This window comes from Lagopus leucura, unplaced genomic scaffold (genome assembly GCF_019238085.1).
Source record: "Lagopus leucura isolate 7727_CA_CO unplaced genomic scaffold, USGS_WTPT01 Super-Scaffold_73, whole genome shotgun sequence".
Classification (NCBI taxonomy): Eukaryota; Metazoa; Chordata; class Aves; order Galliformes; family Phasianidae; genus Lagopus; species Lagopus leucura.
In genome coordinates this window covers 92723456-92741309 of record NW_024962252.1, presented here as the reverse complement: position 1 = coordinate 92741309, position 17854 = coordinate 92723456, and the positions used below count along the sequence as shown (strand labels likewise).

The 17854-nt window shown below is 37.1% G+C and overlaps 1 protein-coding gene across 8 annotated transcripts in view; it reads right to left on the bottom strand.

The window, feature by feature from the left end:
• Window positions 1-794: 794 nt before the first annotated feature.
• NRXN1 (neurexin 1) overlaps window positions 795-17854 on the bottom strand; it is a 629457-nt gene continuing 612397 nt past the window's right edge. For all 8 annotated transcript variants that reach the window (XM_042884865.1, XM_042884874.1, XM_042884894.1 and 5 more), the window contains one exon: window positions 795-4110. In XM_042884865.1, the coding sequence (XP_042740799.1) occupies window positions 3803-4110 (308 nt within the window). In that variant the 3' untranslated portion in view covers window positions 795-3802. The remainder of the gene's footprint in view (window positions 4111-17854) is intronic.

Below are 17854 nucleotides of genomic sequence, written 5' to 3'. Positions count from 1 at the left end.
AGTCTATACCTAATTAAGCAGATAAATAAATCCTATTGAAGCTAAAGAAGCTACTGATGCGATTAAAGGTGATACATTCAAATTCTTCTTGGAATTCAGATCCGAAATCTTAACTCCATCTGCAATCTGCAATGCATTTAGGTAGCTTTAGACACTTACTTAAATCAATAGGATTAGATGCTTGCTTGAAGTTAGCAATGAATTTAAATGCCGTGCTAAAAAGGAAAGTACTCGTACAACAGATTAGCTGTGGTTGAAATTTTGCAATAATTATTGAGGAATGTTTTTGAGAAACTGAAATATGCTCATTTTTCCATTAACTTTAAGCAAACTTACAGACAAAAGAAAATATAATGAGTTCAGTTTTCTTCATCTCAGTACCTTATATTCCATCATCTTCTTTCAATGAGGAAAAAGTCATGGAAAAGGAAGGGAATTCTTTTTCCAGTCTGGGGGTAGCAGAGTAGGGGAATATTAAGTTCCAAGTTCCTGATATTAGAAAAAAAATAGGTATTTTCTAATTAAGTAGTTCTGCATAGCAATACATCATTGATTTTGTGTTTTTCTAACTGGGCAAGTTGAACGTAAGACTTATGGAAGGTCACTTTTGCTGACATGAATGTCTTTGTTTTTCTATCACTTCCAACTTTTTTTTCATGGCTATCAGATCAGATGAACTGGAACCCCAGATCGAAGTGTGAGAGGGAAGAAACGAAACAAAACAAAAAAAAACAAAACAAAAAAAAGCCAAGCCAGCATTTGTATTAAGAAACATTTTTATTAACAAAACAGTAAATTCCACTTGCTTAGCATTTCCGATAATGAATAAATTGGCCTTGCAACAAATAAAAAAATCGTAAATATATATCACAGAAAGCACTATAAGGTTAGGGGCATTGGGCCTCTCTTCGATGTCTTAGGGTTGAAAGTTTCACACATTATTTAGTGTTTTGTTAAAAAAGGCAACACAATACAGTCATAGAAATGAAGCCATCTCAGTCAAACAAATTAGATTATTATAGAGTAGGGATCCAATTTTATGTTAGGTAGTTGTTTTATGTCTATTTGCTTGTTGTTGCTGCTGTTTTTAAACACAAAGGAATATTAAATCCATTTGCTGGCACTTCTGATATATCCGTATTTGTTTTTTGCTAAATTACAAAATTAAAGAGGAAATAGGAGAACCTTCAGAAACAGTATTAAAATTGTGTTTGTTTCTTATGGTAGTAACAGAACTTTTTTTCCTTGATGTGTGGATTTATTTAAAGATTAATCTACCAAACTGCCTGGAAGTTGACCTAACCATGCTATTTCATGAATGCAATCAATACCAAGCAGAAAAGACCATTCCATCTCACCCAAACCGTATTCTGCTTTGTCCCATCTCCTACCATCAGTTTATTCTTGTTTTTCCACATTTCTTCAGGCAATGAAATCTTTCAATACTGACCACCACCTGGCTTTCAACTTCTCTCCTGCCTCCAGCTCAAGTCTCTTGCTCCCAGCAATGACCATCAGTATAACTTACCCTGCCTTTCCCTGAGTACAGCTGTCTTGCAAAGGTGGGAGGAATTAAATGCCGTAGGTGAACAACCATCTATGCAATTTTGAATAAATTTTGTGAAGCTGTTCTCATTTCTCTGAAAAAAAAAAAAAATCATTTCATAAATACAACATAACACACCTTGTTGAGGTTGCCAACCTTCAAAAGAGGCATTTTTGTGTCAGCTACATGTATTTTTAAGGTGCTCTGACTCCCAGACAGATAGCTGTACCAGTTTTGTGCCTGCTGTTTAAAGCTGATTTTATATTCCTCCTTCCTGCCTGTAAAGTGTGAACATCTATATTCCGTCTCAGGAGGCCTTCCAATGATTTGGTTGGATTTCCATCAAACTACCCTCTTTCTGTCTAATGTATTCCCTTTGAACTTCCATGTAAATAAAATGTTACGCTATGATTTATTGCTGTGAACCTAACAAAACAATACTGTAAAAAAATAATAAATCAAAACAACCCTTTAGCATGTAAATTATAGCATTAGATTTAATACATTTAACTAAAATGCATTAATGCTTTATATATGCGAGAAAAGCTATTATTTTAAAACATGATGAACTTATATTTATCTGGTTATGACGCCTTGCAATACTGCACAATCAACTTAGCTAAATAATATTTTTTATGTGTCAAAATGCCCACCATTGAAAAACACTATCGTGCACCTCAAGATTATTTCTTTTAGAGAAAGGGGTAAATTCTGCAGTAGATTCAGCCTGGATAATTAAAATGGGTCTTTGTAGATCTTATACCACTCAATGATGTAGTAACTGCTGTTCGTAAAACTGAATGCCAGATTAACACTATATGATACTTCCTAAGATTCTCAAGAAACTCATCATTCTCATGATTTTGTAAGAAGAGGTTCCTGTAAGGCAAACCATGCTCTTCAATAGTGAAGCTCTGACTGTAAGCCAAAGATCAGTCTCTAAATATTTAGCTAATTAATGAAAGTATATTTCTAGGAAATTTGGCCATTCTGATCAACTTCATTGATGCATAATCGGGAGCGAGAGATGGGGATAGGAGGGAGAAGAAAAATTACAATAGGTATATATTTTTGCTTTCTAGTCCACTTCTTTCATACAAACTACGAGAACTTAATTGCAACAGAATAGAGGCTGTACAGGTAAGAAAAAAATTAGCTGACTCTTATATACATTCATACACGTCCCCCTTAGTATAACCACTACACTGTAAATTAAAATGAAAAAAAGAAAAAGAAAAATCAAAGGAAAAAAAAGTCTGTGACAATTTATAATGGCTGCAAAAAAACTGAAGTATGTCTGTTGCTCCAGATGTCATAAAACTCTCTATACCTAGCAACACTTATAACATTGAGTTTACCAAAAATGGCTGAAGAGCGGATATAGTTTGCATTTTCTATACAACAGGCTATAAAACATCACTTATCACAGTCCAGAAAGCACATATAGATGTGTTTTTATATAAACATATGTAATAACATATTAAGCGTGCATGAAAATTTCCCAATGATTGCATCTATGCCCTCTTGTTTCCTCGTCTTTCTTTCGTTTTTTATTTTTTATTTTTGTGGAAATGTGCCTTATATTCCAGATTTTTGTTTTGTTTTGTTTTTGAAAATAAGGCCTCCGTACTATTTTCCTCACAACCAGAAAGGGGCTTTTTGAAAGTATTTCTACATAAGTCTTCAGAAAAGCCAGCACTTTGTTTCAAATGCAAGTTTCCAATCACTGCTTCACTGCACCAGACGGCAAACTGTCTATGTTTGCTTGTTGAGTCACCATATATAATGACAGTCTTCTCTGACAATAAGACTAACTCACTTCTCAAGAAAGCACTAGCACTTTGGCTAAATCCAGAATCATAGGTAGCTTCTTTTTTCTGTTTTTTTTTTTTTTTTCCTGTTTTGTTTTGTTTTAAATTTGTTTTGTTTCATATTGTGCCTTGATGTTGTAGTAATACTCCTTGCTTTATGAATGCGTGGTGCCATCATTGTCTTTCAGAACTGTTCCAGCAACATAAAGACAGGCAGAGTAAATGAAAACACTGTGGATGTTAGGGAATTTATCAGCTCCCGTTTCTGAAAAACAAGAGCATGAAATGCTTGTTTTTAAAAACAGTCTTTCCTTTCTGATTGCATTCCCTGTCTTTTTTGTTTGTTTTTGAATGTGCTTCATAAAAAGTAAAGTAAATAAGTTTGTATTATGTCTCAGATAAAATGAAGACTATTTCTATACAAGCGTTCATTTAGATGTTGAGATCAGACATAGTACTCCTTATCCTTATTTTTCTTGTTTTTGTTGGAACTTTTAGCGCTGTTGGGCTGTTTTTCCTTGATTACAGCCCCATTGGATTGTGCTGAGTTACTGATGTAGTTTCGACTCTCGTCTACGTGATACGATCCTTCGTCTCGGTTCCTGTACTTGTACATGGCATACAGGAGAATGAGGATACACAGCGCTGCTGCCGCCACGATCCCAACTACCATGCCTGTTGTGCTGCTGGATTCACGAATCACCTCAGATGAGCCAGGATACTCCCTTCCTCCTCCTGCCCTGGTAGGATTTGCTGTAGGTAGATAATGAAATAAGGGAGTGGTTATTATTGAGTTTGCACATTGAAGAGTTAGTCATATCTACATGCTACTACTGTGCATCTTTCTCATGGCACTCACTAGGTCGGGACTGTCTGCCAATGCCCCCTACCCTACTGGTCCTGAAGCGTTCTGGTTTGCAGCCTATTCTATTCTTATGTCTGTTAGAATAATGAGGAATAATGAGGCTTTAAACAAGGAAAAGAGCAACAAGGAAAATGTAACAGTAGCCTTCAGAAGTACCATTTCTCCAAGCGTTGTTATTAAGCAAAGAATAAGGCATGCCTGAATCTAAGTGCCAGCACACTGGTCTGGGAAGAAAGGCTCTCTCCCTTTTCCTTTGCCACTTTTTGTAAAGAACAAAAAGCAACTCTTTTGTAGTTACTGTGAGAACAGTGATAGTGACAATAAAACATACAAGCAAAAAGAATGGGGGGAAGAATCAAAATTCCCCATAATAAAAAATGATTGCAGTAAATAAGCTGGCTACAAATAAAGTATTCTCAGTTATTCTTTAAATCCCTGTCAACAAGCTTCTCAATTCCTCCTTTCCTTCTATTGTTCTTTTCATAATTATACTTCTCTTTATTTTTGAATGCTCTCAACTCCACCTTTCTCTTTCATCGTTCACAGCCTTCCTTGAATGTGGTTGCACTTTAGAGAACTTTTTCACTCAGTTTCTCTCTTCCTTCTTTTCTTCACTGACCAGACGTTCCCAACGCCAGAAAAACCTCTCAAATGACACAGAGCGAGGGTTTAGCCTTCTGAAAACCCACATCTCAGGCCAGATTCTTTTCAGTTATATGAACAGAACCGACCAACCTGTGAAGTCTTCTCGATAGGAACTATTGTGCTGTCTGACATATTTTATCCCCTTGCACAACCATGTGAATGAAAGCCAATTCCAGAAGGAATTTTTAGGTTAAATGCCCACATCACATGCAATGCACATACATCTCCCATGATACCCTTTCTTTATTTCACTTAGCAGAATGAAGGAGGGCAGGTTCTTTGTGTAGGATTTCTCTGAGTGGCAGTAAGTGTCATGTTTTATGGAAGATATATCTCAGACAACAACAAAGTGACCTGGGTCTGTACAGCATTTCACTAATTATACCAGCATATCTAAAGCCCCAAGAGGCTGTGAACCCTAGCAGTGCCAGCCTTGGCTGAGCTCAGGAGCCAGAAAAGAGCAGTGAGTGAACCAAGGCTTCCCACGGAATAGAGCAAAACACTTTCATTGAACATCTAGCCTGGCTTACAGAAACTACATTTTAAATAATTATACGTTATACAGTCAGTATAGTATAAGTGTTATTTAAGAGTATGTATAAAAGCTAGGTTTACAACATATCCATACTGTCAGCTTGATCAGTCCTTGCTACAACAAGCACTTTAGAGAATATTTAGAGTAGGGTCTTGTTTAAGGTGTACAAAGGCATACTATGCCCCAAGGTTACTTTTGCACAGTAGATGTGATGGAAAGATGATGATTTCAAGCATGCTACATTAAAGATAACACCACATCTACACTGGTGAGACAATTACAATGAGTTTGCACAACCAGAATTAAAAGCGTCCACTAGCTGCTTTGCTGTGCTTTCCAATGCTTTCCCATTGACTTCCTCAAGTCTGTGAGTTATAAAACAGCAAAAAAAGCCACAAACCTTGAAAAAAACAAAGCTGCCTCTCTACTTTGCTATTACTCATTAATTATTTACTGGTGATTTGTGTTGCTACTGTTAGAAAGCCGCTTCCTGGCAGCTGTCCCCTGTAAGTTCAAAGAAGGTGACATTTTATTTGGCTGAAAGAACAGAGTTGCTACAGAGAGTTTCAAGAGAAGTGCCATTTGTGTCAAATAGTATTTTAATTTTATAATCTTTTTCCTCTGCAACTTCTTAGTTGTTACAAGTTGGTACAATTGATCTATTCCACAACTGGTTGTCACAGAACCAACTTTGCTTCAAAAAGCTCAAGAACTTTTTCTCATTTCAGAGTACATGTCACCCTACTAAGAACTGGGGCCTAGCTCCAAGTTGTGAGCATATTAGATCCTATTTCTTCGTTGTGTCTATTGTAGCAAATGGAAATTATTTTACATATAAGGTGTAAAGACATTGGAGTTGGAGTAGAATGGTCAGGATGCGGTTGGACTTGATTTTTAAGATCTTTTCCAACCTAAGCAATAGAATAGACTCCTAGTATTTTCATAGCGAATGAAAATGAGACAGTCTTATGTTACTGCATGTGGGTTCAGGAAAATGAATTACTGAGAAATAATAGAAGAAACTGAATAAACTCTGTTAATACCTGATGGACTAACAGATTCTCATTCTCCTGAAAATACACGCATTTGGACCAAACACCATCACTAATGTTAAAATTAAATTAACATCCACTAAATGACAATAACCCATCTATAGGGAAATTATCTTTTAACACTGCATCCTGAAAAACATGTAAGGAACAACTTTCATCATTACCTAAACTATTGCCTTTCACCTGATGGCATCCTTTTATTTTTAAGAATGTTTTCACAATTATCTCATTTAGCCCATCTGTCTGAGGACCATTCAACCAATACAACAATTTCGTTTAAACTTAAAACATTTTCAAAGCATCTGCTGTTACATTTGTTTGGATTTTTGTAAAAGGAGCAGTTCAGCAAAGGAAATGCCTTCTTGCTATTTTTCTTCTGCTTATGTTAAAATACACCTTTAACCTAGCAGGACCTTCCAAGGCAAATGAAGTAGAAGGAAATAAGAGGAAAGTTTTAAAAAGCACATGGGTTTGTCTGTGAGCATTGCAGCTGGAAAGGCTCAGTGCTATAAAGTGCTATACAGCAAGTGTCCTATATCCAGACAGAGAGGAAAAGGCCAACAAAAGCTTCCTCTGTATCTTATGTAAATAAGCAAATCTCCACCCATTAACACTGCTGGAAAACAGCTGCCTCTTATTTAAGCAGGACCTTCATGTGAATTTACCTGGATATCTTCTCCCCTGCAAGAGAGGAACTATTGCAAGCATGCACAACAGATGACATAGTTGGAGAGCAAGTAACAGTTAGCAGGTTACAGAAATCTTGCTCTTTGCTTCCCAACACTATGAGAAACACATGATGCAGATTTCAGCCCAGGATCTTTGCAGCTGAACCAGGTCATTGGCTCCTGTTTTTTGAATGATAAGCTAGCATTTTTGGAGGTGGATCAAGATTAAATATAATAAAAACCCCCAATATTTAAGTATAAAAGTCATGAAAATATTCTAAAAACAATCTATCTGAAGTTGAAGATACTGAAATGAGGATCAAGAGAAAAGTGTTAGGACTGTGACCATGTGCAGACCACATCACCACAGTGAGAAAAAATAAAAAGACCCATTGTGGTGCAATGATCCCATCTTACAGCATCTGCTCTGAAGCACAAATCTTCTCAACAGCATACGACAAGCATTTTTGGACTACCTCAAAGGCCAGCTTAGAACAGACTTTTAAAAGCCTCTTCTACCACTTATGAAGAAAACTTAAATACTGAAATAATAGCAATTGAACACAGTTTAGCATTGTGTAGTAATGGATTAGAAAGTTATTATTCTTGCCTGTACTTCTAAAGCGGTTTAAAATTTAAAGGGAAAAAGCTAGCTATTTTCAGTGCCCAGTTTTCATTAATACTGTGAAAAGAAAATTGGAATTGCAGGCTCCCATGGTGTTTGTGAATTGAAATTAGCAGACTTAAAAACAAAACAAAAAATCCAGCAAATGGACCCCAAAAGTGTTTTCTTTACATTTATACCTTCCCACAAACTGTGAATAGGAAATTACTCACAAGACAAGAATGTTTAACTACTCTGTTTGCAATGAGGCATGAAGGCAATTATTTACAAGACACACATTAATTTTCACTCTGCATGTTATCATTGTAGACCTGTTTGTGGTTGATTTTCTGCAGCATTGTTGGATTCTAGTGAACTGGTTTCTGTGCTCGCTGCAATTTCAATGTCTCATTACAAAGACTGTGTCAGAAAAACAAACTTCAGTGCTTCCTTTGCTGAACAAGTGGAATAGGTGCAACTGCAAAAACAGGATGAGGATCTGCTACAAACTTGCAAGCCCACCCTGGTCTGAATACAGGGATATTTCAGCCTACTGCCTTCCTCGTTGGCCTCAATTAGCTCTTGAAAGGAGGCAAAAATGGGGACCCTAGGGTCTGTCCAGCAAAGAACAAGCTGTCATGGGAGGGAAAGAGCAGGAGGTAATTCCTCTGAGTTGAATCTCAGTGACCAATTTTTATCAGACTTGGAATTGTCTGTATCCAATGGCACATGTAATCCACGTGAGAGAGATACCACAAAGCAAATGCATTGCTGAACATACATGCTGCATTCCTTGGTCATTTTGACATCAGAATTCAAAGAGAATGGGAGCTGAGAGATGCACATAAAACTGATAGAGACGTGGTGGAAAGGCGTGGTGCTTGGGAGTGGAGCAACACATTTCCCACCTTGAATAACGTCAATGCATTTGCTCAAAAAAAAATCTGTCAGACGCTTGCTGAGTTTAAGAGAACAAGATAATAACTTACTTTCAAAGGTGCTTCAGATAAAATTATTGCGCTATCTGTACTACTCTTTGGTGCACAAAGTCAGATTCTTTGCTTCCTACGAATCAAAATCTTGCACGTTTTTAGTAGGAAATATATAATGCATTAACATGCCTCTAAAGTGATGCTAACTAATTTTGCTACTCATAAAAGTAGTTGAGCAGCAAAACAGCATCCACAGATAAAAACAGTAATTCCTATATTAGGAAGCAATGCATTCCCTCTTTGCACAGAATACGGCGTTTATTTCCAAGTACAGTGACCTGCCATACTGACATCAAATGATTTATAAATTCTATCACCATCTTACGACTTCAGGTTTTGTGCATAGAGTATTTTTTTTTCCTGTGGTTGAGACATGGGAAAGTGATCTCGACCTTCTTTACACGTCAAAACAACTCTAAAGGGAGATGGGTTAGTTGGCAGTGCAGCGGCAACTGATAAGACATGCAAAGAATGTATTTTGCAAGTTGATATGATCTGCAGAGCTAGGGAGAATGTATTTCACACAGTTTAATAAGAAGGTTTTCTGAAAACACTTTTCTGCCAAACTGAATGCAATTTTAGCCTAAGCGGAAAACGTGAACCAGTATATCGCTTTGTGTTTTTAGCAGTCGTCATCCCTGGGCTCTTACTGTCATGTTTTTTTTTTTTGTTTTAGTTGTATTGCTCCTCTTTCAGTGTTCCTTGCCTCACAATATGGATATTTTCTCCTTCTATTCTTAAACTATCAGCCCTAACTCTTCCCACTTCCACATTCATCATTCATCTTTGCTTCTAAGTAACTTATCCTGTTTTTGGGTGTGCTCTGGGGGGGCTTTGGTAATTTGTAACTTCGCTTCAGAAATTTAGACTGGCCAGCATAGTCAATGGATAGCGTAGATTTTAAATCAAAGTACTCTTAAATGGAAAAAATACATGTTTTTGTGAATAAGATAACATAAGGAAAACCCAAAAATATTATACTTCTGATAAAATATTCCAGCTCGAGGTAAGTAATTCTAATCACGGGAAGACAGCTGGGAGAACTAACTGAAGATGTTGGCTGCTGGCAGCTCTAGCTCTCTGAAGGGTGGGATGAACACCAGTGTTACTGCAAGGAAAGGGCAGGGGCACTAGAGACATTTTTTGGCCATAGCTGTTTTAATGGCTTCACTGTACCAAGAATTTGTATTGTTAGTGACAGTGACACTTGGAAACCACAGAATTTAGTGAAAGCTTTACTGTTGAGCAAAGGATAAAGGCTTCTTTGCTTGCTGTTCTTATCATTATCATTTCGTTTAAAACAGAACAAACAAAGAAAAAGCAACATAAAAACAAATCAAACCACCTAACCTAGGAAGCAGTTTTCTGCAAGGGAACACCAAAACGTCGTCATAAGGAGTGAGAAATCTGATGGCTTGTCCTGCAGAGCGAGGAGTGATTCTTGCTCGTGAAATGAGCTGGAGATGCACACACCCTCACTGATCTTTGCAATTGTGGGTGATCCCCTGAATGTTTTCCTTCACTAAGCAGTTGCTAGCTGACGAGAGAAACGTCTGTGCACACTGCATTTAATTTGCTCTAAGTACTGTCATGAAGTCAGACTGACTAATAATAAACTTGATTATATGCTCAGGAAAAGAAGGGTCCAAGGTTTTGAGACGTTCACATACAATATACAAATAGTGAGCTACAACTGCCAAACAAGGCTATGGATGCAACTCACAGCTATAACTACACTTGTTGAGCCTGAATCTTACTATTTCTCAGACCTCAGGTGTTACCCAAGGGGTTGGGAATAGAAAGCTAAATGGACTTCAGGATTGATACAAATAACACTCTTTTTTTTTTCCCCTCATATTCTTTTTCTCAATAATATTAAAACATTAAAAAAAAAGGATTGCTGTGTTTACCTCTGCTTCTGTCATCATCATCTGTAAAGCAGTACTGCTGACCGGTGTCAGCACAAAGAAAAAGTTTGAGGGGTCTAAAAAGCTTTTCTTTTGGAATATAATTCTCATATATTTTTACTGCTTCTATTTTATTTTTTGTTTATGCCTTTTCTCTAACTTATTTGGCCATATTTTCACAACATGTCTTGTATGTAGATCAGAATCTACTGCTCAAGCCAGTTTACGCTGAAGCTACCCAACTCGCAAATCTAGACTACAGCTCTTAACCTTTGGAGAAGTGCAGGTTTTGAAATCCATGGGCCAGGACAGCATGTCAACACAGCAGAACAAGACTTACTTCAGGTCTTTGTGTAGTTAGAATGAGATAGCCTAGGGTTAGACAATTTTGGGTCCATGCATCCTCATTACAGGTTATTTTTTCCTTGAATTTTCCCTGCTTCCATTTATGAGTAATATCCTTAGAGAATAACTATTTCTCCAACTTGGCAGCATTCACTTGCCACTCTGCAGGTTGTCAGATGACGCACTAAAAATGCTGTGTTTCTGCAGAAGTTTAAATTAGGTCTAAGCAAGTAGCTGAAAATTAGCAGCAATGGTCCTAATACTATATATGCACAAGGGATAATGAAAACTCTCTCTGCTCTGATTGCTAGAAAACATCAGCAAAAAGTGCCAGTTTGCCCTTATCTCTGTTGTCTGGCAGTGGGGTAAGCAGCCCTGTTTGCAGCCAGCAGTCTGTTAGCATGGTAATTAGTTGATAAGCTGCAGCTGGCATACACTAACTACCTTCTAACACTGTATTAATTGAATTTATCAGGTACCTCAAATGGTTAGCTTGAAGCATAATGGTTTGCTTGCACACCTGTAAGTCCCCGGTCCAAATGCAGAATAACTAAGCTGCAAAAGATCACGCAATAGGAAGTGCCCAGGGTCACTTAATTCAGACCCCTGACTCTAACACCTCTGACTTCTGTCATATATGCAGTGTTTCCCCTTCTTAGCAAAATTGTGTTTTCTCTGTTTGCTAGGGATGGCTGCCTCAGATTCTCACCTATCTAATCCTTCCTCCAAATAGTAAAGGTAAAGCAAATTTCCTACAGAATTTTAAGTATCTGATTTAAAATTGCACTGTTCAAGCTTGGCATAGATGAACAACATCATGTTGGCTATAAGCTATTTTATCCCTTCACAAAATGCTGTTCTTCTACTAACATATCCATCGAAAAGTGACAATAAACAGGGCAGAGAAAAGATCTTTTTCCCCACAAAGAGGCAAATTCAATGTGTTTGTGTTACAAAGTGACATGAAGTTAGGTTCAGTACTGCCAGTGTCAACAGAATAGTGCAGGAGAAAATATATACACTAGGTGTAGGCAGTCAAACTGGAATGAAGAGTAGTTCATGGAACACAGTTGCCTTGCATTAATCAAGGTACCAGTTGCATAGAATCTAATTTCCGAGTGTCACGGGCATAGATTGATCTAGTTAATAGTACAGGGACAGGTAGCCAGAATTGGAGCATTAACACTTTAACTCCCAGTGCACTACATGATGGTATGATGTGGAATACGGAAAACCAAAAATCACAGAATCATGACTAAGAAACAAGAACTACATATTTATGTCAACATTCTAAGAGTAGCCCTGATCCTAAGCGTAAGCTTAATTGAAAAAGACCAATTTTAACAATTACATGTTTAAATTTTGGATTTTAAATCAGATTTCCATAAAAACTGAAGGAACCTGTTTGAGATTCAAGCAGCTAATTCACTGTTGCACAAGCAAAACCTCTACCTTTCCAAAATTCCTCATTTCACCCCGCTTCCCCCTCACCCCCCAAAAAAGACAACCAGTTCTGGCACTGTGGTTCTACTCCAAATAGGAAAGAGAATTTAGAAGATGAAAAGGAGGTTGCTTTGTAATGGAGTTCAGAAACTTTCAGCTGGAACAATCAACACATGCCACATATGGGACAAGATCTGACTCAGTTGTGATTTGGTATTTAAAGAAAGTAAGATAACAAGCAAGCAAGGATTACTGCCACCTAATGAAGTATATGGTTTATCTTCTGAAATATGCATCAAAAAATCCATCATGTTGGTTCAAACATGCACAAAAGCGCTTCAAACTGCCCTGAACCTCTTTACACATCAGTGCCATACACATCGAACACTGGGATGTAATTTGCTGTATAATTGAATATCTTGACTATCAGTCTTGAACTGACATCAGGACGACTTTGTCCAAAAGAACATGGTCATGGATCCTTTTTTTTTTTTTTTTTTTTTTTTTTTTGTAATTGAAAAAGCCACTACATCAACAGTCAACAAATTATTCAGTAATTTTGAGATTTGCTAGATTTCTCTTTCTTTGGAGTTTTTCTGGATTTGTCACCTTCTCCAGTTAATGCTGAAATAGTCTGTAAGACAAGTTCTATATCTGGGAGTAGCAAAAATTGTAGGTCAGGCAACTACTTGTATGCTAACAACAGTGTTTTCTGTGAAATTTCTAGATAAATTGAGGAAGCTCTCAAGAGTTGATGCATATCTATGTAATGAGGCAGAGAAAAAGGAAGAGAAAAAGAATACTGAATGGATTGCAAGACGATTTTTCCAGCAATGGGACAAACCTGTACTTCTCCACTGCTGTGTGTGCTGAACGTGCATAGGCATCTCCTGCCCTCCACAAGCCTTGCCCAGCCCACAGAACTGTGATCCGCAGCTCTAAAATGCTTGCTGTTCACTTCCTTTGACTCACATTATCTCCTGCAGGGATTGTATGCTTGCCTTGACTGGCTAACATATCACTACTACACTTGAGTTAAAGGACTATATGTTTGCTTGCTAGACATTTTATTGAAGTGCCTGGATTGCTTCTCTGCATTTCATCCCAGCCCAAGTGTCCTAGCAGACAGGATCATATTATTCAGATTTTTGTGTAAATACCTTGAGAACTGAGCCACAGTATTTTACATATTTAAAAGAGTGAAAATTAACACGACCCACCCCTCCAGTTTCATCAAATTACCAGAAACATTACCATCTGGTTTCATCTCAGCTGGGGAATCACTGAACATATAACAGTATATAACAGTAATAATCCCATTATTTACATTATGAATGGATGCCATTCATATACACATTACAGAAAGGAGTATCTTCAACTATCACAAAAGATGTGAGTAGATTTATGAATACCTTATACACAGGAAACTCCATTCATAATTTTTCTACCAATGGAAAAGTTCTTGTACAAGTTAGGACAGAACTTTGTATGATTTATAGTGACTTGATGTTGATATTTTTTACCAGTCTTAGAGCCCAGTGAGTCACTGATATTACACTGATAGAAAACCACTATGTCCAGAAAAAAAATTAATCCCTCAGTTCCCATCCATATTTTGAATTCTGATACGTTCATGTCACTGTGAATGCAATTAATAGACCTTAGAATGCATTAACTTGTGCTGTCATTTCTAGGCACTGTACTATAACCTCTGAATTACATATGTTCAGCAAGAAGTAAAAATCTGAATTGTCCATGTTTAAAAGGCATGTTTAGCTTGCAACAGCTGAATTCTGTCTTAAAGTTTGCTTTAAAAATAAACTTCAAAATTATTTTCTTTGTTCATAAATCCAATGCACTACTTGAGGTTACACAAAGAAAGCACATATGAGAGCATGGGCATGCAGATCATCCCTAAAATTACTGATAATGCATTAGAGGAATTAGAATTTTCTTAATTATTGAAAAAAATATTTATTAGAGTGAAAGAAAACCCCTTCTTTCAGTATGTTGTTTTTAGTTACTCCTAACACAAGAAATGTATGAGAACACTCAAGACTGGCTAGAAAGCTACAATTCTATTCAACGTCCCTGTGTTTCAGTAATGTGGCTGGCAAAGGATAGAGATCAGTGTTGATACATCACTAACTGTAATTTTTGTTTTCTTTCAGCTCCTTGCATGATGCATTCCAATCAGTTTATTAAATAAGGCATTTACACTTGTGTGTAAATTATAGGAATAATTTCACCTCACACTGCAATTTTATTTTATTGTTTTGCTGCTAATTGAATCAGGAATACAGTGAATAATTTGCAACAGGAAAAGAAGTGCAAAACTTTTATTAACAGACAGAAATCCTTCACTGTCCGTATTTCACAGCTCTGCTCATTAGAAAAAACAGGTATAAGTTCTCAGATCAAGCTTAAAGCATCACAGAGTGTTTGAGAATGTATGGTTCCTAGCCATTATTTCTATCTGCCTAATACATGTTATAACACAGAAGGGAACATACATACGGAGGAAGCAGTCTGCACATGCAAAGTCCTATACTATTCTGCTTACAGGACAAAGCCATCCCCAGAGCAGTGAATGAATGCTACTGCATACTTTATAAAAGACATCTTCAGCAGTGGCTTTATCCACTTTCTCCTGGCTGCATTGATGCATTGCATACTTCTGAACACTGCCAGTGGTTTTCTGTGATGCAATAAGTTAGCCAAGGTGCTGGAAAATCAATACATGCACAAAGATCAGTCTGTAAACATCTATCCTATTACTGGTCCTTAAATAATAATGTGGGAAATAATCTAATCCCGTTTCTTTCGCAGGATCAAGAATCAAGGCTAAGACAGGTAACAAATGCACCAGTTTGCATGCAGCACTGAACTCTGCCCTGGCTATTGCCCTCTTTCCCTAGAGACTGAGTACAGGACAGGGTCTGACACTAATCAATCACTGCCTTGGGAAGTGGAATCCAAGGGCTTCTAGCCAGGCAAATATTGATTATGAGATGCTTAATTAATTTCTCTTGTTGCAACACATGAGATTCTGGTGGTAGAAAGCTGATGAATAGCTTGGTTTGTTACCAAAACGCCACTTTTTCACTATGAAGGTTGTCTTTGCTAATGCTTTCTAGCAAATACTGTACATGCTGGCAGAGTTCCTCCTCTATGTGTCCCATTTCTGATGGGGCCATCCAGAGAGATTTTTCAAGCTAAATTCTAATTTAAAACCTGGTTGACTCCTGAGTTGGAGAGGATTTAACTGTAATTTGCAGCAAAAACTCTGTTTTGTCATATAAGGCTTTGACCACCATCAAGATTTCCTGCCATTAAACTCCATGACTCTACTTCATTTGACCCAGTTTGGGCCCCGCTTTTTTGAATCTTTCCATATCCACAGAAGAGGTTAGATAAATTCTAACAAATAAAATACTACTCAACATAACTGGGACAAATAAACAGTGCAACACACATCCACTGCAAGTCTACAGAAATCAGAACTCTGCACAAAGCTCAGGAAGGGCTGGAACAGCACTGCAGGCATGCAAAATGGCCATCTGCCCACCCACAGTTTTATAGCTTTTTAGGTAAAATTATTAAGTCATCCCAGCTCTTTTTTTTTTTTTTTTTTTTTTGGTCAAGTTTCCACTATTATTAATCATAACTTGCCTACAAAATGAAAAAACTTTACTATTTCCTCAGTCACAAGAAGCGGAGGAAACAGTTAAGGTTACTATTTGTGTTGCTATTAGTATTTAGATTAGAAAAGCAATACATGTTGCTTTACCACACAAAACATAATGGAAGCAAAATATGTTGACTAACTTTCGCATGATAATAAATTTGTTATGACTTCATCCACTTATGGCACATTTAGCAGTCACAGTGAAATTTGCAATTATGATGTTTGTGACTTTATGTCCCAGACAAATTGTTGGGATTGCTGCTTAGCACCTCCTACTCTGGTCTACACTTTTATGTCCTATTTAAAATTTGTTGCAAATAGCTTCTTTCCTTTTATTCTTTCAAAGACAGGTGCACTGCAAACAAAATTTGTGGTGACAGACCAAGACTTAATACCAACTACAAACTGCAAGACATCTATCCAACAAAGTAAGTCCCATTTTAAACATAAGTCTAGCTAATTGGTAACATCTATCTAATGACTAGTATCTATGATATATAGGTCTACAATATTCAAATGATTTATTGAGTAGTCTTCCACTTTGAGCTGAGAACTGCAGCTAGGAATAGGCTTAGTATGGGCAATCCTCATGAAAACGTGCGCTTATAGCTCTGTCAATAAAATCAAATGGGCTCTGGTCATCCTTTCAATGTATTCTTTCTAGAAAAATATTGATGTGAGATTAATGAGTACGCTGTATGCTGAATGATCATCACTAAACAAGAGAAGACATCTAATTAAATTTCAAGCTACGGCCTCTCAAGTGAAAATACAATAGTATAATTGTCCTAATAATCATATAGATTCTATAACTATCTTCCTTCTAGAAGTATCTGGTAGGAAACATGAGCTTCACCAGCTTCAGTGAGGAGGTGAAGGTCTGGCTATGTAGAAACAACTGAGTTTTGTGAAAGAAATTAAGGGAAAACAGCTGAACTGAACCATGTGAAAAATTTAAATTGAAGGTCATATCATTTTGCATTTCCTATCCCCAAAAATCAAGAAAATAATATTCTGTCATTGTCAACAATATTATGTTTTTCTCATTTAAGTTTAAGCCTACTGGTAGGAGTGGACGTTTACTGCAGTATAATTCAGATGGAGTATTATTTGTATGGACTGCAGTATTATTCAGTGCTTTATTGCTACAGGACTACTTATGGAGAAATCTTATTTGTAAGACTAAGTGGTTAAGATTAAATTTTCAGGGAGACAGATATGCAAGAAGTTACGACTTTACCAACCCTTTTGGTTGATGTTTCATATATGAGAAAAGGACAAGGCCATTGAAGAAGGAAGCAAATTAATAGCTTTTAAGAGTAGAGAGTGGGAGGACAAGCGACATTTTGATGTGTAGAATGACAGATAAAATGATCCAGACAATTGAGTTTATGGAGAACAAAATTCTTGTGCCAATCCAATAGAAGTTGGGATCTAAGAAATGAAACAGTAAAACCATTCTCAAATAAACAAAAATGAGAAGTGTAGCTGAGTGACGAATGGTGAGATAGAACAGGAAAACAGTGGAAGCAGGGATGTGTGGCCCAGAGAAAATGCAGGGTTGCTGTCCAGACTTTGAGAGATACAATCAGGAAAACCAAGGTGCAGATGGAACTAAACTTGGTAAGGGATGTGAAAAATAACAAGAAGGGATTCAAGAGGCTTATTGGGAGCCAGGTAAAGGAGACTGTGTCCCTTCTTGATAAATGAGAAGGAAGAACTGGCTTCAACAGACATAGAGAAGGCTGAAGTT